Source organism: Pholis gunnellus (assembly GCF_910591455.1).
Source record: "Pholis gunnellus genome assembly, chromosome: 2".
Lineage (NCBI taxonomy): Eukaryota > Metazoa > Chordata > Actinopteri > Perciformes > Pholidae > Pholis > Pholis gunnellus.
This window is the reverse complement of record NC_136536.1, coordinates 7,959,103-7,981,905: the sequence shown is the minus strand read 5'-3', so window position 1 is coordinate 7,981,905 and position 22,803 is coordinate 7,959,103. Positions and strand designations below refer to the sequence as shown.

The 22,803-nt window shown below is 40.0% G+C and overlaps 2 protein-coding genes across 4 annotated transcripts; both read right to left on the bottom strand.

The window, feature by feature from the left end:
- Positions 1–268: 268 nt before the first annotated feature.
- slc13a3 (solute carrier family 13 member 3) lies at positions 269–9,000 on the bottom strand. Of its 2 annotated transcripts, none has more exons than XM_079174517.1 (13): positions 8,751–9,000; positions 7,822–8,087; positions 6,998–7,176; positions 6,451–6,520; positions 5,755–5,925; positions 5,533–5,658; positions 5,226–5,318; positions 5,011–5,115; positions 4,760–4,857; positions 3,593–3,705; positions 2,884–3,045; positions 1,753–1,890; positions 269–1,669 (listed from the first exon to the last, which is right to left on the bottom strand). In XM_079174517.1, exons 1-13 carry the CDS (start codon positions 8,856–8,858, stop codon positions 1,487–1,489), a joined length of 1,812 nt encoding a protein of 603 aa, XP_079030643.1. In that variant the 5' UTR covers positions 8,859–9,000; the 3' UTR covers positions 269–1,486. The 2 variants fall into 2 exon arrangements, with proteins under 2 accessions (XP_079030643.1, XP_079030644.1); XM_079174518.1 differs by having other exon boundaries at positions 7,822–7,914; positions 8,751–8,881.
- A 3,150-nt stretch (positions 9,001–12,150) lies between these two features.
- On the bottom strand, positions 12,151–16,450 carry LOC306710490 (uncharacterized protein). 2 transcript variants are annotated; one of them, XM_079179078.1, is made up of 6 exons: positions 16,329–16,450; positions 15,841–15,951; positions 15,574–15,702; positions 15,234–15,447; positions 14,160–14,320; positions 12,151–12,688 (listed from the first exon to the last, which is right to left on the bottom strand). In XM_079179078.1, exons 2-6 carry the CDS (start codon positions 15,865–15,867, stop codon positions 12,641–12,643), a joined length of 579 nt encoding a protein of 192 aa, XP_079035204.1. In that variant the 5' UTR covers positions 15,868–15,951; positions 16,329–16,450; the 3' UTR covers positions 12,151–12,640. The 2 variants fall into 2 exon arrangements, with proteins under 2 accessions (XP_079035204.1, XP_079035205.1); XM_079179079.1 differs by lacking the exon at positions 14,160–14,320.
- Between the last annotated feature and the right edge of the window lie 6,353 nt (positions 16,451–22,803).

Genomic DNA, 22,803 nt, shown 5'->3' with positions numbered 1-22,803 from the left:
TAACGTGTACCTAGTGCGTCGAGTTGGTGTGAGAATGTGTTTGTGAAATATTTTAATTACTGTGTTGTACATCCTGTGTTTGTTCCTGCCATGAGGGACAATTATTCTAATGTCACAGTTTATGTGTTTGCTTGCTACTGAACTTATTCATTTTACAATACCTTTGGTTTAGGTCTTATATCACAATTATTTCATCTTTTGCCCAACACTGTTTTTGCAATTTCACATTTGCTTCCAGTAAACATTTCAAAGGCAAAATGTTCTCTTTAGTCTTTATTAAAAGTATGTTGAGCTCACTGCATAGCTTTTCACCTACACTGGTGAAGGCAGAACAACTTTATTAGAGCCTCCTAGGATACTATATATACTCTCTCTCTCCTCAACAAACACACACAGATTTGATCTGTCTCTGGATCCTCAAAATGCAAAGATATAAATCAGCTGTGGTTCAGAACAAAGGTTGTGGAGACAGTTGGGTACATCCTGTCTTGGTCTGTGGCTTTTGGTTGAGTATTTCAGAATTTTGCACAAATTAACCAACCTTGCACAAGTTAAACATTGTTGTTGGTTATGACACCAAAGGAATTTACAACAGTGTGCTCTCTCTGGCTCTCTTTGAGTGCACGGAAGGGAAAATGTGTTAAAATAGGTGCTAAACCTGCAGCAGTACAGCTATAGATAATCAAAACCTGAGGATTGAGGGTTACATTTTGTATCAAAACTAAAGCAGAATTCAGCTGTTGCAAATATTCTGAAAGCAAAGTCCTTCTCATAATGAACCTCAATGCTCTCCTCACAGCCAAATGCATAGACCCCACATGCAACTAAATTAGCAATATTTCATTCATTTTCTTTTATATCATCAACATACAGACAATGTATTTGTAACAGCAGTTATAAATGCTATATCACTCTGTAACAAAATTCATTATTCGGATTCATTCTCTAACGTAGAAAGGTTTTTGAAAATATTGATTATGTGCTATGGATTTAAACATGTGCCATATAATACATAAACGAGTAACATGATCTCTCAGGGATTCTAACCAAAAGTCAAAATATTATAAGAATACTATATTTATATCAAATATTTATTTTAAAATAATTATTCACAGAGGTATCTCTCATTCTTCCAGCAGAGGTGAGCGTCAATACAAACAGCACACTCTGCAGTCTGACTGGTGTTTCTCTTCAGAGCTCCGGCTGTCACTGTTGTTGAGGTTAAATGTCTCTCCTGTCCAATTTTAGGAAGGCAGAGAAATATTGTTGCTTGTTTTTATCTCGTTGTACCATTCTTATGTTAAAACTTGGAGTGTGCCAAAAAATAACAGTTCACAGCAGGAATTCCTGACATTTGAGTGTCACAAACTTATTAAATGTATCATAACAGGTAACAGCTGAAGCTCCCAGACGTCTACAGACAGACATTTGTCCCTGTTTAGTGTTAAATCTTTGTGCAATCGTCGGATACTCTTTGGGTGTGTAATCAGAGCGTAGCATTGAGTGTCAGGACAGGTAATACGTGTACATCAGTAACAAGAGCAGACTTGTTAATGGGGTGTGCCCATTCTGGATATGTGTTCAAGTCAAACATGGCAATGCCCCACGTGTTCATGGCCAGAGAGACAGAGAGGATGCCCAGGATGTTCATCACAATGCCAGTTTTCACCTGAGAAAACAGGAGCAGAAAACATGAAGGTAGGGGATGAAAGGTACGTTAAGTGTGAGATGTGTAAGATGCGAGGATCTTACCATGTCTTTGACCATGAGATGTCCTGATGCAAAGGCGATGGAGTTGGGTGGTGTGGAGACTGGCAGCATGAAGGCATATGAACATCCTATTGTTGCAGGTATCATGAAGTACAGAGGGTTCACGGCGACGTGAATAGCCTGCAGAGACAAAGACAAATCCAGCACGTTTTTAGGGTAGGATGTAAACCATTTAATTCACACCTTCGCTGGTGCCATTATTGAAAACGTATTTTATATGGGAAAACATTGTTTAAACCCAACAAAGCATTGTATTCAAAACAAGATCTAATGGTGTCCAAAGATACCAAATATGTCGGCCACAGCTAAAAAGAAAATGACGCACACGACGTCTTGATTCTTCTATTTGATTTAAAATGGTGAGGCCATAGAGAAACTGCCTTGTGTTTGACGTGAAATAGGACTAGCAGTCTAATGCCACACTAGCGACTCTGTAGGTTACAGAAAATTCAGGGAATTACTTTGGTCATTAGACTTTATCCTCTGTGGGCCATGAATGTTTGTACAACATTTAATGGCAATCCATTCAAAAGCTGTTGAGGAATTTCAGTCTGTACCTAAAGCCCCATTGCCAGTTTCTATAAAAACACAGTTTAATCTAAGTTCACAGCTAAATGAGGGAATTAATCCAAATAAAACCAAAAGTATGTGCATGGCTACATATCGCTAGAGGTTAGAAATATGGGTGAACTTTCAAGCAAAGCCTTGGGTGGTCATGGTCCGATAGGTTTTTCCTTTATATGATAACTTAGTCACTAAGCCTCCTATACATCCTGTAAACAATTTTCTGAGTGCGTAGTTTGCAGTATAGGCACCGCTGCAAAGTACAAAATCCTCCAGATAATGATTACTGACAACAGCAGTTAATGTCCAACAGGCTACAAACATAAGAACATCTATTGCAAGAGTTAAACAACTCTACTAAGCCTTTGACTGACATAAAGAACAAGGTCAGAAACAAACCCATGTTTCCTGTCAAGTTTATGAGTTTCCACAGCTTGTCTTGTAACTGAGTCTGCCAGTTCATCTACCCGACTGTCATCTTAATCATCAACAGAGACACACAGATAAAAAAAAGAGTCTCACCCACAATATGTCTTTAAGTTGTCTTACCAGTTCAGCAATGACGGGTAAAAATATAATAATTGTGGCAGTGTTGCTGGCGAACTCAGTGAAGCAGGCCAGGAAAGCAGTGATCAACATCACAGCTGCAGGAGGAGGGACCTCGGCCAAAGGCTGGAGGTGGCCCCCGATCCATGTGGCGAGTCCAGATTCCTGCCAAATGCCACAAGATTGGGGTCAAAGGTCAAAGATCAAATCTCAACATAATAAAGCAAAGTGGAGAACAGAACCGAGCAGAGCAGAGCAGCACAGAGCAAACAGGACAGAGGGGAGATACATTTATTACACAGACTTATGACAAGTTTCACAATCTAGAGTCACAAATCCTGCATTCAGCAGGAAGGAAACTAAACCATTGAAGGATTAGTTCAACTTTATTCACTTTCTTGCCTAGACTTAGATGTGAATATGAAAATAGGGAAATAGTACCAGTATTTATATATATATATATATATTTACATACATACAGGTATACGTTATAGGTGAAGGTTAGAGCGGTCCAGTCCCCCGGACCACCAGGATAAATCTGGATGGGGAAAGTGAAAACCAGCGCATGCCCCTCCTTCACTGAGGTGCCCTTGAGCAAAGCCCTTAACCCCAACTGTGGGGTGTACTGGACAGCTTCATGTGGGAATGTGTGGAACTATGTGGGGTGTTGTAGGGATGCTCGATTGGAATGCGGTTGTAACAACATGTTTACCTCACAAGCTTTAGCCATAGCGAAGCCGCCCCCGAGCAACAGAATGATATTCCAGGGAACAGAGTCCTGAGCTTTCTTCCATGATAAGAGAGGTACATAAGGAGTATTTGATGCTGAGGAAAAATATGGAGGGAAACAAGCCATGAGGAACTTCAATACAAGATTTTGATATTATTTATAATGACATATGTCCATATATATTTATATGCACATTGTTCATGTATATGACATCACTGGTGTCTGCTGATTCAATATGAGATTCAGTATTTAGTCGGTCAAATCTGCACAAGTTACTTCCTGTACATACTTAATCAATAGCATATTCATGTTTAAAACATTCAACAGAATAAGCATCTTAAAGTAAAAGATTAAGCCACAAATCCAGAGTGTTTTATTTTATGTTTTATACATTGCTGACAATTTTGATGTTGTTGTTGTTACTATTTCTGTACTGTATCCCATGTGTTTTTATAGAATATATTTTGGTGAGATAAGAAAAAATGTTCCTTACTGGTTGAAAATATAGTTGTATTCTTGACCTACATTGAGACGAACAAATGAGCCCCATGATTTGCTTCTTTTTTTTTCTCTTGCGTCCAGCAGTTTATTTGACCAGCTGAACATAATATACACAATCGCACACAAACACGCACACTCACACGTGTCTGCAGCGCACACAGAGCGGATGCGTACAAACTGTACTCGTGCACACACACTTGCACACACACACACATAAACAAAAACCCCAAAGTGTGACAACATAGTTTTGAGAGATTATTGTAATCGCAGAAACAGAGAAACTACAGTTTCAGCTTCAGACGGGAAATGTTCTCAGACTCTCTAATCTACATTATTAACATTCCTTGACATATTTGCAGTATTTGCAACAGTTGTGCTGGAACATATATGACCAAATATTTGTTCATCACTATTAACTTCTGACTCGCCACAAGCCGCTAACTGGTTGCTTCAATTTGTTATCTCTTTGATAAATGATATTCTCCCTTTGTTCCTTTTTACAGCCCTTATTGTGTGGCACAAATCTAATCAAATATGTTTATTTCTACGATAGCTTAAATTACATTATTACCGACATATATATATGTATATAGTACAAGGTTAATTAAACGTTAACAGGGGTGCTGTTTATAGCAAAAGCTCACTGACCTTGAGGGTCAAACCACCATCTCAGAGAAGGTTTCTGCGACGGGAAGAAGAACAACATGGACACAATGATCACACCAGTGACTGCGTCTGAGACGTACCTGCAGGGCAACGAGGAGGGGATCATTATCAGAGATAGAAGATCATAAACAGACGCCTCAATACATAGAAACGGATCATTTCCAAACAAGAAATTGTGTCATCACAAATAAGCTCCGTTATTTAATTTTTTTTATCAAGTGCACCTTTCTTACCCTTTTTTAAAGAACACAGACCAGCCGGGGATGAATTTGGGATCTCTTGTGAACAGCAGAACTGCAAACAATACAAAAAAGAAAGAGATAGCTCCCTCTGCAAAACTGAAAGGGAAGTTAAAGTCAGTAAAATGGCCGTGATCCGTGATTAAAAGAAAAAGAAGAATGCACAATCCTGTATTGCGTGAGATTTGAAGGCATACACGAGTCCTCACCATATGGGCCCTAGTTTTCTGTAATCGTCCTCGATAAGAGCCTTTGCTCTGGCCTCGGCCTGAGCTCTCCGGTCGTGTTTCGTGAAGCACAACCTGCATAAAATAAAACAAATTCAGTATGTGACACATATTTCAAGGAGAACATGACTGTACTCTGACAATAAACAGTATTTTCTCTCATAGAACCATCGAGACATTTTGCCTTTAATGTGTTGGCTCAAAATGGGATAACAGTCCAAATATTATTTTTAAATGATTTTATAAAACTTCTTAATCTGCAATAAGCAAACGTCTGACACCCCATTACCGTGCATTCAATCCCCCGTGGAGAAACGCGATCCAAATCCATCCCAAAAACAGGAAAATAAGCATGAGCGGGAAAGCGAACGCAAACCAAGAGCCAAAGTTGATCATTTCGCAGTCTGGAAAGTAGCTGTAAAACAAAGACAGTTTTGTCAAACTGCTGGAAAAGGATTGTTTTGAATAAAGTTTTTACTGTATAAAATGCTGTCCAAAATAAAAAAGTTACCTTTTCAGCTGTCCAATCAGGATGAGGTTGGGCGCGGTGCCGGTCAGTGTGGCGGTCCCTCCAATACTCGCTGCATAAGGAATACAGATCAAGAATCCTTTCCACACCTTCAGTTGATACGCCGACTCCGATCGGATCTCCTCAGGCGTACTCTTGTCGCTCTGCTCTGTCCTATCCGTCGTTTTTCAAGTTTTAAGAGACATAATTACTTCAAATAAACTGTGGACAAGCACATGAACTCCACCAGAGTTTGGAGAAGGTTATTTTCATCAAAAGAGTTTAACATGAGTTAGTAAATTCGCATATTGGCTTTCTTGCCGAGAATAAGATGAGAAGATTGATACCACTCTCATGTCTTTACAATAAATATGGAAATTAAAGCCAGCAGCTGGTTAGCTTAGCTTAGCATAAAGACTGGGAACAGGGGGAAACAGTTAGCCTTGCTCTGACCTAAGCTACCAAAATCCATCTACCTCTAAAGCTCACTAATTAACATGTTATAGCTCGTTTTTGCCCCCAGCTTGCAGCTTTGATGCTAAGCCTCCTGGCTGTGGCTTCATATTTACCGTACAGCCATGAGAGCACTATTGATCTTCTCACATAACTCTTGGTAGGAAAACACCGTTCAAATATCATTAGAGTTGGTTGTTTGAGGACGTTCAGGATTATGTCAAACGATCTCAGTGTTTTTCTCACCCGTCGTTTGACAGCATTTGGTTTTCGGAGGGCACTGAGGGCAGTGAATGCAGCTTTACACTAGACCGACCTGAAATGAAGTGAAACAAAGAGTTTTTGTCCTGCAGTATAAACATGAGTCAAATCTTCAGCTTTAGCTCTGCGTGATGTTCTGTACTGTTCATATTTATGACTTTAACTTCACCCTGTATCAATAATCACTTACCACTTGAATATTGACTAACTTTGTATTCTAGGACTCAGTCTATTGGAAAAACTGTACAAAGTTCAGACCTTAGGTTATATATTAAAGAACCGTGAAGACAAGCTTAAAACAATACAACCATCTTCTTTGCACATTTTAGCAACGTCACCTTTTGGACAGGGCCAGAAAACCAAAAAGATCAGCTGAAAGATAAAATGCTCAGTAGTACTGAGGTAAACTCATCACTAATCACCATACCTTTCACATTATGCAGAGTAGTTCCAGCCATTGTTAGAATAGCAGCATTGATTAGATCAGCTCTAAGTAAACAGTCACATGTCAGGTAAGCGACATACAACGTACCATTTATTATATCACCCTCGGGGTCCTTTGTGCACTTGCAATTCTCTTTCAGGGTCTCCAGGTCTCCAAACAGACTCTCCAGGATGGCATTAGCGATAGGGAGCATCATGGCTGTGGTGGCGGTGTTGCTGAGCCACATGGACAGGAAGGACGAGGTCAGCATCATTCCCAGTATGAGCCTAGGAAAGTAATTCAATCTCAAATCAGTAATTTAAATCGCCATCATGGCTGCTGACTTGAAATAAGCAGCACTCTCACATACAGAATAAAATGTATATTATTTTGTCACGAAATCCCACAAAAAGTCCATACCAGCAATGTATTTGTCTCTTTCTCAACACTTTTTGACTTCCCTGCCCTGTCTGTGGCTCCAACATATAAAGACTGAAGACATACATTCATACCTATCTTTTTAAACATCTTTTGATTTCCTAATACAGATGGACACTGCACTTTTTATAGCAAACATTGCTCAAACAGGGATAAATAGTGTTATTACTATTTTCAGCTGCGGATTAATACACATTGGGTGCTCTAGTGAGTATTGTCAGCAGCAGGATGGTGCATGTTGGATCGACTCGAAGTAAACTACAGAGCCCACATTCATTATAATAAAAGAACATGTTTCTTGGTGCAACTGTGTGGCTCACTGAAGTGTTTTTAATAGTTAGAACAATTGAGCTCTATGGCACAGAGGAATAAGATACATCAGGATTTGGCTATACAGGGAGTACTTGCTCATAGAGAAATTCCTTGTTGGTTTTGTACTTTTCATGAGATTTTTTGGAAATGAGAAAAATGATAGAATTTCATTATTTTCTCACCAGGCCGGTTTTACGCCGACGATAGTGAGGACCTTCAGGGCGATTCTGCGATGTAGGCCCCACTCCTCGATGGACGACGCCATCAGAAGACCGCTGAGGAAAAGAAAATTGGTTTCGAGGAAGTACTGAGGGCAGACTCTTTTGGATGGAAGAATTCCCAGTGTTGGGAAGAGGCAGACCGGAAGCATCGCAGTGACGGCCAGAGGAAGGGCCTCTGTGCACCAAAACATAGCCATCAGCACCACCACATAAAGACATTTTCCCTCCTAAAAGATAAGCAATGCATGATTGTTAATGTTCAGCCAAATTCAGAGAGGAGAAAAAAAAGAAGGAAGCAAGTTAACAACACAACGTGTTTCACAAGTGATGGATTACAGTGCAGTGAGTAAAATAAAGTACATGAAGAATAGTGTACAGTTCATGGTGGCATTTCTGCAAATTACTACTTTAACGGCTGGTTTAGCATAAAAATAATATTTGACATATTTATTTTTTTATTGCTACAACTGAGAAACTTGTACTCTATTTAAGTATTTCCATTGTAAGCTACTCATTGACTACTTCTACTCCACTACCTTCCAGAGGCAACTATTAATCCACTAGATTAACACGCATTAGAAAAAACACATATTTGAAGGTTATGATATGATGCAGTAGCCTACTAATGTGGTACACAAAGTAGAAAACACTTTGAAAGGATCCGATCTGCATAAAGGCTATTTTCATGCTTTAAGTAGAATCTGCTGATAAGGCTTCTGTACTTTTACCTAAGTAAGCAGGCCTACAAAGGCTACTTCCTAGACTGTGGTATTTCTACTTGTATTGCAGAAGGTCTGAGTACGTCTTCCACCACTGAGCCTGTAATCAATTGAATTCATTATCCATGACGAAAAGACACTCACGTGAACTAATAGCGTGAAAGCACTCACCTTCTCCGGGAGAGTGAAAAGGAGCGGCAGAAACAGGAGCGGAACGAGCAGGAGAATCAGCTGTTTGTGGACGCACCACAGCTTGTTGGAGACAACTGATATTTTCATCTCCCGAGTGAAGTGTTGCTCCGTTTGGAGGAGAAGGAGCAGCAGACTGGCCGAGAGGAGTCAGGACGCACTTTGATGCCTCTGTCCCACTTCACAGAAGATTAACTACGCCTACTTGTCTTGTGCGTCGCAAGTGTGTAGTCAAAAGATACACACAAAAAAATAATATTACGGGGAGACCCATTTAAAACTTTAAATCACTGCTGTATATTTCCAACTAAAACAAGCAAATATTTAAATGTGGATCTGGTTCTAATACAAACACCAATGAGTAGAAAAAGTAGTAATAAAAAGTAATAATAAAAAGTAGTAAATGTATTTGTGTATATATGTATATATTAAACTGCAACAATTATGTATTGAATGTCTATTGTGATTATTGTATTTCTTGGAAATTAAATGCAAAACTATTGGGTTGTATTACTCTGTAAATAAACGCTAACATTCTGGCATATATCATAAAATCACCGTAAAACCCAGTTATCCTACTATCATATACCGTAATCCAGTATACGGTAAAATTACGGTAGCTTCGCCTGGCGTCCCTGCCGCCAGTAAATTACTGTTATTTTACGGTGAAATTGTTTAGAGTGCAGAAGAAAATGGCAAAATGTGGGTCAGTTCAGGATCATTTTTTCTTTGGTAAAGTCCTGGAACAACAGGAGGATTGAGCTTTAATTAAAGACATCAATTTCATGAGGAAAGAAAAAGTGTTTGACAAGGACATGGACAGGATTACACAGAGCATCCATTGATACTTATTGTGTCCTCCATACCAACTCCATGGTGGACATGGGTTTGTCTTTTTGAAGGGTTTACAATGGTGCCATTTTTATAATATTGAGAGTTCTTGTTTGAATACAGGCATTTTAAAAGCCTGACTCTGTATTCTATGCCCTAAAAAGGTGTCACCTCATGGGCTCCAATTCAACTGCATTATTCACCCCTGATTTGGGTTAAAGTAAGTAAGTGGTGTTACCTAAAGCTACTGTGTCTGACAGTCTGCTCCATGCAGTCCAGGCTCTGGTTCGACCATGCCACCCGTCCCTCCAAAGGGCCCAGCCTGGTCTTGGTCTGTTTGAGGTGGGGTGATCACTGGGCTGGACAGCCGCCTGGCTTTATCCCACAGCACCTAAAAAGCCTCTAGCAAGCCCCACTGTGCTCTGCTCCTCCACCAAAGAGCCTGAGGGAAGTCGGCGGGGTCTGCTGGCGGTCTTGTGGAGCATCTCTTGAGAGAGCTCCAGCAAGCTCACAGCGGGGTTTGTAAGCCTGACTTACTGTCTGGCTAGCTATCGACCCCCGCAGGTGCTAGCTTCCAAAAAATGCTGGTGCAAATTTTTGCTTCACCATTAATCTAAGTCAGTCTACACAGACCTGTAGTGTTTAATGAGCCAGTTAGCATCATAGCTAGGGTAACTTTAACTTTAAAAGCAGTCAGGAGCCAATCAGAGGCAGAGTAGGGGTGGGCCTTCCAGGAAGGCAATGCATACCGGTTAGATATGTGGCCTACTTGATCACGACTTGGTCTGAGGTCATGCACTCGCTCACAAGATCGAAGCAGCCTCAGTTTTTAGAGCCAGACGCCGCAGTTGCTCTCCACCGACGCCTTGCTGTCAACAGATCAAAGAGCTGATTGGTTCTTACTTTTGACAGGTTTGTTGAAAATCCTAATTTTCTGTGTATTTGTAATATTTAACGGTAGATTGTAGGCCATTAGTCTCATGTTGTGCAATGAAGGTTTAACCTGTTAACAATAGTATCTGGTGTTAATAATAATAAAAGTAATGAAGGTTATTTATATAGCACTTATCTAAATGAACCTTGATTGCAACTTGTTTTACAAGACAGACACAAACAGAACAAATGATGGCACACAATGCCAGATACACACATTTCTACAAATGTGGTTGGCAAATCACACATAGCCTAAAGATGAATACAACAGGATGTAAACGTTTCTGTGACATCCTGTATTCAAAGGCTGCTGGAAACTGTCCGACTTGACCGCAGCTTTTTGTCTCCGACCCGCCGCTGCTGCCGCCTGACCTCGTCCACTTTCCAGGCAAGGTGCAGTTTATCTCGAACGAGACGATGGACGATGTATTCAAGTTTGAAAAGGTCTATGGTTTCATATTGTCTGTCACTTTTCAACTCCAGTGGAGGAGATAGAAATGTGGCCTGGACCGTGCCAAAAGAATAATTGTGCACTTTTAACAGTTATTTTTTATTTAATTAATGAATTGATACATTTTAGAAACAGCTATTATAAAGTGTCCAACCCACATACCAGCAACAAGCACTCTGGTTGGCCAGTGTGTACGGTGTCAGTGCTTTCAATTGGTTAAAGGCTGGTTGTCTGGTTCACATATCAATTGTCATTTGATGTGTGCTATTTTTTTATGTTTCATGTTTCTTTAAAATAATTGGAAAATTACGTAATGAAATCAAATAAAAATAAAGCCTTTCCAAATTTTATTTGTGATTACATTTAAAAGTAAATAATTAACTCAGAACAATAAAATAGATTCAGAAAAATCTTTTTTATCATTTATATTTGTCTGCTTTTGTTTAATTAAGTGGCCAATGTATAATTTCAAAGGTACATTTGATTAATCAACTCATAATATATTTTATTAAACACTAGTGAACGTTTACAATTATTACTTGGTCTCACTTCATGAAGCATCATTTTGCAATTAAAATAATTCAAACCCCGTTTTAAAACAGTTAGATTCTTAAGTATAGATCTTGATGATTACGTTGATTTTAGATTCCGATGACTGGTGGTGGTGTCTTCTGAGGATGGGCCAGTAGGTGGTGATCTGTGCACATTTTTCTCCACTATGTAGCTGCTGAGCTGCACTCAGTGCAACGCCTCTGTTATGATCTCAAATCGATATTTTCAAAAAGCAGTGATCCATTTAATGCCTTTCCTGTATTAGTTTGACTTTGTAAACCAGGAGGAGAACTCAGCGGTAGATGCTCTCTCCCTCACTGTGATGATTAGGGGGTTTTACTGCAGGTGTCTGCAGGATAATAGCTACTGGATCTCTTTACATCCCCATAGAGGGGAAGTAAATACAGACTGAAGCGCATGAATACAGATTTTCAACATGCAGCACTTTCACCTCATTTCTTAAACAGGAACTGCACTCAGCTCAAGAGGGCTTTGCGCTTGTTGAAATTATTGGAGTTTGTGGTGCCACTTCAGAGTGAAATTCTCTTTGAGCATTTGATTCTTGACAGGAACTAAAAGCATAAAATGAGGTGAGTGAAAACCACAAGCTGGGTGATACGGTTGCTGAGTTTATTATAAAAAATTAAATGTATTATTTTACATTTATAAACAGAACAATTAAAAGCATGAATAACAAGCTGACTGTTATCATATGAGAAGTTTGTTTAAATCCCTGTGCAACGTAATCAGGTAAATTCAATGTTACAAGATCTGCTATCACAGTATCGGCCATCATTTGCTCTTTACACCTGTAGCGGTGTGTGCGTGGTGGTTTTTGTTCCTCCTCTCATGTGTCTGTTCCTGTTTAGTTATGAAAAGTCTTTCTGGTTCAGTTGACCTCTTTCATGCCATTAAAAAAAGGCAACATGTGGTTTGGTTCAGTTCAGCACAGTGACACATTTTTACAAACTTTACTGGGAAAAACAAATATATGAATATCTCTGAAAACAAAGTGAAGTAGAATGAATAAGAATTGCAAAAATAAAATCACTTGCAATTGCTGACTTAGATGATTTGTGGGTCTTTATAATTTCACAGGTCAGCTTCACTGCTGGCGTCGTCTTGAGGACCTCTTACGAACAGCTTGAATAACCTGCACGACCGGAAAAAAAAAGAGACAAAACACCACAAGACAAATCAAATCAGTGAATTGTTTCACTGGAAAGAAGCCCACCCACTATGTTTGTTCGAAAAATCCCTTAAGGTGGAAGTGGGCTGCTGTTAGAGGAAATGGTGCCTCAGAGGAGGAGTCAGCTCGCCTACAATCTGTCCACAAAAACAACCAAACATCATAAAGGTGTACAAATCTCACAGACACAAGCAGCTTTACTCCTCTACAGGATATGGGGTTTCCAAACCAAAGAGAGAAAATACAAAAACTAAACTGCCATTAATGCTGCATGATGTTCTGTGTCAAGTGGAATCATACAAAGTGTTACAATAACACATCTGATCATGTGTAATTCCTTTTAAAAACGATCCTCCCTGTCCACTGTATTACACCAATACATTCTAATGCAATCCCATGCAACAGCTCAGCCATACATTCTACCTCTACAAAGATATTTATGCTCAGTTTGTGTTGACACTGTCAGAGAGGTATTCATTCAGCAATATGTTTACTATCAAGGTCATAGCTAGTGCTTGTCTTGTACTGGACTACGTTATATTGAAATGTGTTTCTAATATCTCTCTCCCTTTATGTTTGTAAAGGGGGTCGGCATATATATACTATATCAATAATATATAATATTCTCAATATTATCATAGATCTCAATAATAAACATATCATTGAATTAATACCACTCTGACAGTGCCAACAAAAACAAAACAGTATTAACTTTATAAAGGCAGAATTTATGGCTGAACTATTGTGTTAAATTGTATTACATTTTACAGGAGTATCTAATAAAGTGTCCACTTAGAGTAAAATACAACAGATCAACAAGTCCTCCAAATAGAATAACAAATGACATCGCTTGTCAATGCCCTTGAGAACGACACATCGGCAGGACATCATCATTTAACTGTGCACTCCAAAAAAAAAAAAAAACCTGCTTTATGACGTGACAATGATATGGTTTGGTTAGGTTCAGGCACAATTACAGCTTGGCCAAGAGTAATTTGCTTCTCATTGGCATGATAGATGAATCTTGGTTAGGGATATAAACTTTCCTCTTGTGGTGTTCCTCAAGGATCCATTTTAGACCCCATTTATTTGAAATCATATACTTCCACAGAAGGCTGTGCTAAAAAAACACTGTTCTACAGCTGTAATTCCCCTTCAAACCCAGATGACGTGCAGAGGGTTTTCAGAGTCAAATTGTGAATCACAAAAACCTTTTCTTGCTAACAAAAGCATCTTGACACAGATGTCTTCATTTTTCAAATCTGTGTTTTAACCACTATTCTTTGGGTTGCAAATGTCCATAACCATGCAAGAAATCTCTGTTACTTTTCATTCTGCTTTAAATTTGATGGGTTTTCAGTAGTTTGGGCTGTAACATTTGTTTCAGGAAAGACACAATATGTCAAATGCGTGAAGATAAATAGAGTATATTTACCCAAATGCTGATTAGAGATAAAACGATTTTGGTGAGGCCCACTGCCGTGTAGCCTACAATGCTCCACATGACCGGCATGTCTTCCTCTTGTTTGGGGCAGAGCGGGACGGGCTGAGTCGTGTTCATTATTGTAGTTATCGTGTCAGTCTGGGTCACACACTCTGTATTTAGACAGAGAAATCAGTCTATAAAATAGATATTTCAGTGCAGACAGGTAGAAATCTATCACAGCAATAAGTCTTGTTTGATACCTAGATCGCATCAAAGATTAAACATTATTTCTTTAAAAAATGTAACTGACAATTTCACAAAATTTCTGCACTGACATGTTTTTTATGTGAAATAGGAATTGTTTGATCAGATGTAACATTTGTCTGTTGGTTTACATTTTGTTTTACTGAATGGTAAAACACATATGGAGGAAAATGCATAATTGTCACAGCGGAAAGGAAATATATTGAGTGGGTTTGAGAAGATGGATAAACTTAAAAGTGTGTTTCCTGCTATTTGATGTGGCTCAGCACGTTCTGTGACTGTTTGCAGACGCAGAGCTTGAAGCAGACAAGTTTGGGTCAGAAAAGTTAATTAATTTAAAATATAATTAATTAATAGTCCATGATATTGATGAAGTTCTACATTTTTGGTGCATCTTCAAAGGTTGTAACCAAATACCTCCAACACACATTTCTGAGCATTAGTATGTATTTAACCCTCTACCTCCATCAATATTTTGGCAAATATGACTATGCATTATATATGGTATACGGTTTAACAGAGTTTAATTCCAATGTTGTATGTGTTTATGTGATTATATACAGGAAACTGTGATACTAACAACAATTACTTCGTAGACTTTAAATACTTTTGCAACTTGCATATCCTGCAACTTTTATTGTCAAATATGAAATATCATAATAATAATGAAACATTACATCTGCCATAAACATCTTGTCATTACATAAGAAGTCCCAAATTTAGAGATTAGATATCAAAAAAGTTGTCAATATGTCATCTAGATACGTGTGTAGCTCAGTTCAGATGCTTTAATAGAGTCAAATGTAAATCAAAGCTTACCATGGACCGTTAGGAGGACTTCATGATTCTGATTTTGATGCCCTACTTTCGCACCAATTTCACATTCGTAGGTGCCCGAGTCTTCAGGTGTCACACTGGGGATCACAAGACTGTGTTTCTCTCCAAACCTGGGTTTGGGTGAACGAATGGGTTCGTACAGCTTAGTCTTGTTATCTGCACCCCTCCTGATGATGCCAGTTCTTTTTTCGATTAACTGTTTAAAGTAACCAAAAAGTCAAGAGTTCACATCAGATTAAATGAAAGTCAATGACACACAAACTATCAATCTGGAATGAATCGCAGCTTAAATTTAGCAACATTTATGAATTGATTCACTGACCTTGTACCATGCCACGTAGAGGAACTCCATGCTGTCAGTGTCAACACTTGAACACTTCACTCGAACATCTTCAGCGCAGTTTGCCTTCATTTCTGTCTGACTCTGGGTTGCGTAATGCAGCAACAGCAGCTGAGGTAATCAACCCGCAAATATATTCTATTAGTGTACAACAGCATCAATAAACTGAATGATTTGTGTCTGTGAAGGAAATTATCAATAACATATGAATTAAATATCATAATTATATAAAAGTCAGATTTAACTCACCTTAATGAACAATACCTTCTGGGACATGATTTCCACTTCAGCTGTCACTTGAGTGAGCTGTAACAAGTTTCCTTTTCACTTCACTTGAAATGGAGTTACATACTGTATTTCCTGTAAAAGGGGCGCATTTGAGCTGAGGGTGCCTGACAGAATGTGCCATCAAGTGGTGCTTTAGAGAGGTGCGTCATTACTCTATTGCTGTATTTTTTTTTTTATATGGACACAAGATAGGAGTTTTGGATCGCTTCCTTAACACCCACAGTTCAGTTTCGTTCAGATCTTTGTTGCTCCACAGTAAGGCAATTTAAAGAGTAATCTGAAGGGGAGCTCCACCAGTTTTACACAGGAAGTTCAGTGCACTTGCCTCTCATCAGCTCATCAGCTCGCAGTATCTAGATTGCTGTTTGAACCGCAGTAGTTATGCTTCCCGGCCAACTTTTGTTTCTATCTCTAGTGGTTCATTATCTTTTGTGCTTTGTGTGACTAACCTGTGTCTCTTCTGTCCAAGGATTATCACTCGCCTGCCTGCCTGCCCTTTCAGTCTGCTGCCACTGGATTTACATGTCCTGCCAGCTTCTCATACAGATCCTCTTCTGCTGTTTGTGTCCTGCATTTGTGTCCCTTCTGTGTTCCTGCTAAATCATTGGATCGCTCCTTCACACAATATGAACATCTTGATTTTGCTGACCTCCAGTGGTTTAATGGTTGAGTTACGTTTAAAAAAGAACTGGTTTGTACAACTTGTGTTTAGAGTTATAAGTTACAAGGTAAACAAGGTGGTTGATATAGAGGCGCCCTAGACACTTAAATATGGATATGGCAAATATTTTCAGACAGTCTCTCCTGGAAGAAATATTTTGCTTGGTTGTTCACATCAAAAGGGAGAGAATATCTTACTGCAGTGATGTAGAAGTGTACTCCAGGGTGTGCAGGTACACTCTGACATCACGGTTGGATGTGGTTACAGGTGCAATAAAGTGTAGCAGACACTTTCAAACCAGAGAATGACGTAAACAAACAAAATGTAAGGCAACAGCAGACAGCAGACATGTGTAATACTATTCAATTCAATTTATTTTGTGTTGCCCAAAATCACAAATTTGCCTCAGAGGGCTTTACAATCTGTACACATACGACACCCTCACATCGGTACAGGAAAACCACCCAAAAACAGCTTTAGCAGGGAGGGAAAAAAAGAAGGAACCTTATTGGGAGAGCAACAGAGGAGGGAACAACATAACAGAGTTACAACACATTCAATGCATATGATATAAATTATTCAAATAATGAGAGTAATAAGCAGAATAATGTTGGAAAAATTACTACGACTAAAAATAACAGCAGCAGTAGATATAGTAGAATAATAATGATAATAAAAGCAGTAATGGTATCGGTAATTGTAATAGTAATGTGACAATAATATGGTAGTGGGTGTCAGCAGGGCCACGGCAGGAGGTAAGACGACGGTCCAGGCATGACCACGATCTATGGAAACCTGGGGAGCGAGGCAGCCTCCGGGGAAGAAGCAAAGTTAGTAATGTGCATTAATGAGATATAAATTCATACAGAAGAGAGAGAGAAGAGGAGAGAGGAGCTCAGTGTAGGAAGTCCCCCGGCGGTCTGGGCCTATAGCAGCATATCTATAGGGCTGGACTAAGGCAAACCTGAGCCAGCCCTAACTATAAGTGTTATCATAGAGGAAATACTTAAGCCTATACTCTCAAATGTGGTGAGTGTGTTCGCCCCATGGACATATGAGTCAGAATAAAGATAAGACAAATTATAGGATAACATATAAGTGTTGTATGTGGGTCAGTAAGATGTTTCTCCACTGTCTGGAGGCTCACATAAATCACACACACACACACACACACTTATGAGGCTGGCTCATCCTGTTGTTTTCATCGCAGGGAACTCCCCATTGTCTCCCTTCAAGCATATTATTTGTATGTGTCGCTCTTGTTGACAAAGGAGGTCGATATATGGTTATTAATAGCAGACTGGCTTTATGGAAAAGGGAAGAGTGAGGTCTTTGGATTCCACCATCTGCATCAAACAATGCCTCATTCAGCAGCAGCTGGCACAGCAAGTGCTGGGATGTAGAAATGTACTGATGTTAACACATAGCATCATTGGAAATGAGGATTTTTTCCGCCGCTTCCTATTGGACACCGGTAACTGCAACTGTGAGCGGTTTTAGATTTATGACAGTGAGTAATCTAAGCATTGAAAATGCGTAAATAGGCCGCATGACACTCCTCACATTTTTGAAATATCTCTCACTTGGTCGATCACTGCAGCTGCATTGAAACATCTTAATCTAGCACAGGAGAGTTTTACAGTTATAGGCCTGCAAACGTGTTAAAGGGAAAAAAGTGTGACTTATCAGAGTTGTGATTCTCTTAAGGCCTAATTGTTGGTTTGAATGTGAGTGAGTGCATGTGTGATGTGTGTGCATGCATGTATATATGCATGTTCTCCGCGCTGTAGTTAAAGGGTGTTGCACGCCACAGTAAATCCCAGAGGTTGTTAGCACGCCCAGCTGCTGGCGAAGGTCTCCATGTTTCTGTCAGCGAGGTTGTTCACTGCACACTCTGCAGCCTCTGATTGAGGAAATCCTCTGTTTGCTGAAATGAAACGTCCCAATGGTTCCGCCGTCTCTCCCACAGGTCCTGTACACGGAGACTTTCCCATGAAGACTGTGCATGTTTACTGGGTTTTGACAGATTTATAGCTCTTTGATGGACCTTAACACTACCAATGTTTTAGGTGCTGGGGAGGCTGATAGGTGGTATTTTGAGATAGTTCTCACTATTTTTTAAATCAACCCAGAGTTTAACACCAAAACTTTAACCTGAAGCCAAATCAAATCCTTCTAAGTTTGGTTAAATTCTACAAGATCCTTATTGCTTTACATGATAAAATGTCATTCTCTGCTCAGGTATTACTCCACTACTTTACATAGCAAATAGTTGTTTGCTGCTAAATGAAGGCTCTGAATATCTGAGTATTTTGAATGTTCTCAATTGTTTTTAAATCTCCTTTTCTTTTGCCTTGTGTTTTGATGCTTTTAATGGTTTTATGTGAAGCACTTTGAATTGCCTTGTTGTTGAAATGTGCTGTACAAATAAACGTGCCTTGCCTTGCCTATAGTAAACCTTTAAGGCAAACTGACCAAAGAAGCTCCGGAAAATACTGTTTTAAAAATAACATCAAGACAACCTAAATAAAGCCCAATATATTGCAAACTGATAATCATCTTTAAATCTAGATGATGACACACACAAACTAGTCTCAAACATATGCTATAATGAACATACAGTATGCGGTCCGGCATGCCTGAGAGGATGAGCAGAATAACTGACTTTATTATTCCTGTTTTATGTGGATAATACAGTTACAGTATACCACTGTAACTGGCTGAAAAGGTTCCTGTCTTTGTGAGAATGCAGAGCTTCATCACACTGCCTGTTCAATTGTTTGTTTAAGGAAGCAAAAAAAACAAAAGCCTTTCAGTCAGTATTGCTGGATTCTCACCTCTGCCTCTGGGCTTTGGCAGGCTGCTGAGCGCTGGAGGTCAATTGTCCGAGCCTGCGGCAGAACTGAGCCGTGTTACGACGATCTGTATTGTTCCCTAATTTCTTCTCTGGGATTTCCTCTTACCAGCTCCCCCCCGCCCGCCCATCCTATACTCACTGCACAGCCCTCCATCATCCTCCCTCTGTCTGAAGGCCTTGCCAAAACTCTCTGGCACATGAAAACAATTGTTCTCGTATGTTTGAGGAGACACAACCTCCTCCTCAGACAGTCTTTTCTCCCCCACAGAGGCTCAGTTGAGTGTCGGGCAGACAGACGTCCTTCTCCTCCTCCTCCTCCTTTCGGAAAAGTGGTTGTGTTCAGTAAAAATCGGAAGCGAGGTATCAGAGTCCTGAGCCACAAAGTGACTCAGAACCATTAATATCTTTGACATGCAGGTGGAGCGAGGGGCCATCTCCCCAGCCAGTGAGGGTTTGAAACATGCTGAAACAGACTGTGAGAGCAGGAGCTATTAAAATATTACCATGTGCAGGTTTGTCTCTAACAAGAGCTCTTTGGCAAGACTACAAAAATGCTGACGGTAAGCACCCATCTGGGAATCAGGACTGCGCTCCCAGATGATGTTGAAAAAAGCTTTACATCCTTCCCGTTCCTGGATCATCTATCTTGGCTTTTTTTTTTGTTTGTTGAGGCAAAGACGGGAACACGTTTGAACAGTCAGAGGAGTGATTTGTGGTTAATCTGGAGAGATGTTTTCATGGAGCCATTGCTCAACAGGAGTGTGTCCTAAACGCTTCCTCTGCCATTTGTTTAAATCAATATCTGTGAGTCAATCAACACGAACGGGCTGAGATGTTACACTATGTCAGTTTCTTCTACATTTATGGACAAATAACTCTCTCAAAAGGTAAAACGAAGAACTCTGAATGCTGAATCTGTATCGCGCAACAAAGCACTGAGCTTCTCAATGGGCATCATAAAGAAGACGCATTTTACACACACAATATTGTTTTAGGTTTAAAGTGAACTCTATTGTACAACTGTACTTTATTGAACTTCATTGCTGCATTACGGTCATCTTGCACGCACACACACACACACACACACACACACACACACAAAATGACTATCTTGGATAATACCGCACTACCCAGTACCCATGGGTAGAAATCCTCCTGAGACAATAGGTTGTTTGCATAATTCTTTATTTTACTGTTGGGTTATTTACCCAAATAATTATGGTATGGTGGCAAACTGTTATAATCTACTCTATCACTTTTTTAACATACATGTAGTGGTGGAAGAAGCATTGCGATATTTCACTTAAACAAAAGTACCAATTTAAAAATACTCAATTACAAGTAAACACCCTGTATCATTTCTTCAATGCACTTCATGTAGAAATGTATTGGAGTACATGTATATGAAAATATTCTGTTTTGTTACTAACAAATACTTGTCAGGGCAATTGAATGTTTGTCACTGTGGCAACTTAGATAAATAGTATAATACTGCATCATATCATGTTACATATGTATCAAGTAACTGTCAGTGTCAAATAAATGCAGTACAAGTACGATGTTTCCCTCTGAAATAGAAGTATTGCAGTACAAATACTCAAGTCAAGTACAGTAAGTACCCTAAAGCTTAGGTAGATGTACTTAGTGACATTCCTCACTGCTCACATGTTACTATTTGTTACTTATTGTCACTAATATGTGCATCCTTTCAACACAAAATGAATCATACATATTTTCGTACAACTAAACGTTTTAAGGTAAAACTTGAACTTCTTGTTTTTAACCAACAGGTCATATTTAATGACCACATTTTACTTTGGGTAAATAACTCAAAAAAATAAAACACGCTGGGTCAAAACAACCAGTTGGTACTGGGTAAAGTGAACCCATTATTGCACTGGTGCTATATGTTTAACCCAGAGATTTTTAGTGACACTGAGGCCATCCATCCTTCTGACCTGCATGAAAGGAAACAAATATCTTCTCTCTCTCTCTCTCTCTCTCTCTTTGGTCTCTGCATGTGTTTAGTGTTTACTTTAGGTTGCAAGAGTGAGTTCAGGCTTGATACTTCAAAGACATGACATAACACAGCAGAATAAGATAATTCAGGAGAAGTGACAAGTGTTTGGCTGTTTTCATTCTCTATTTCTCCCCAAAACGATTCCGAAATCAAGGTCATTTCTCGTCTCAGGTCATAAAACTGGCAGCAGGAGGAGGAACTGCCGTCTAGCTTCATTTCATCTCGGCTGAAATTCTTCCTGCACAAAATCTCTTTTGGGATTAAGAGATGCGAGCGTCCGAGGAAGAGGAACAACTCACCAAAGCGAAGCAGTAAACCTTTGCAGTGGTCCCCAGGTGGATCCTCGCCTGTCAGACATGTTAAACAGATCCACACTGACCTTATTTCTCCCTCATCTCCTCTGATGGTCTCTGCCATCAATTTGTTACCTGTCATCTTGGGGGAAAAAAAAAAAAAAACTCTACTTCCGAAGTGGTTGAACACTCACTATATTGGGCTGCTCTCACTGAAAAGCACCACCGGAGAGCTGTACATCTGGGTCCCAGCGCCGGATGAAGTCAGGACTGGCACTGACCCAAAGCCCGCCGCACAGAGAGTTGCTCAGAGAGGTCGGCTGTGCGCTGTTTTCCCTTCCTGTGCCTCCGTGACGTCTTCCTGCCGGGGGGAGCCTCGGGGAGCCATTTGAGGAGGCCCCGGGGCCCCGTGCATGGAGGACTTAGCACAGCAAATTCCAATTAGCCTGACAGGGCAGGTGGGGGATGTGGGGGGTAGGAGGGGAGCCCAGACCCCCAGCATGCACCTTTAACTGCCTTAAAACGCACTTTCTGTACAGCCTCCTGTCACCGGGGAGCCTCCCTCTGTCGTTTTGAGGAACGAGTCCGCAGTCTGATTCAAAGCGAGGCCAGACAGGAACTCGGGCTCAGCTGACTGTGTGTCCGCATGTTGGACCGATCACTGCAGTGTCTTTTTCAGACTGGAGAGGACAGAGAGAGGCCCGCAGAGACTCTCAGCAGTTATGAAATGTTTCTCAGTGAAAGAGGTCTAAATTGTCTCTGTGCTAGGGTGACTGCAAGAGAGTATAAAAGTTGAAAGCTGACAAATCTTTGCAGAAAATATATAAGATAATAATTATCTGTCATGTTGATAGTGTAAGTAAGAGCCTGAGTATGAAGTTCAGAGTGAATCTTCAACCTCTGCTGACAAGTGAACTAATCCGCTAATATAAAATCACAGAAAGTTATCTTCAGGATCAACGGCAGCATTATATTTGCACCATTTTCGATGATTAAACGTCAGCAGGGTTTCACTTCTTTGCTCCGCCATGACCTCTGACCTCTGACCCCATCGCTCCCTGTCTGTTGGGTCCACAGCAGTGATTTATCCCTC

What these genes read in the sequence shown, in the direction of transcription:
- slc13a3 (XM_079174517.1), bottom strand. Translation starts at nt 8,858, where the DNA reads ATGAAAATATCAGTTGTCTCCAACAAGCTGTGGTGCGTCCACAAACAG. An exon ending in TTTTCACTCTCCCGGAGAAG is followed by an intron (nt 8,088 to 8,750) that starts GTGAGTGCTTTC and finishes CTTATCTTTTAG; the next exon opens with GAGGGAAAATGTCTTTATGT. An exon ending in TCTGTGTTCTTTAAAAAAGG is followed by an intron (nt 4,858 to 5,010) that starts GTAAGAAAGGTG and finishes GTTGCCCTGCAG; the next exon opens with GTACGTCTCAGACGCAGTCA.
- LOC306710490 (XM_079179078.1), bottom strand. Translation starts at nt 15,867, where the DNA reads ATGTCCCAGAAGGTATTGTTCATTAAG. An exon ending in AGAAGGTATTGTTCATTAAG is followed by an intron (nt 15,703 to 15,840) that starts GTGAGTTAAATC and finishes TGATTACCTCAG; the next exon opens with CTGCTGTTGCTGCATTACGC. An exon ending in AGTCCTCCTAACGGTCCATG is followed by an intron (nt 14,321 to 15,233) that starts GTAAGCTTTGAT and finishes GTCTAAATACAG; the next exon opens with AGTGTGTGACCCAGACTGAC.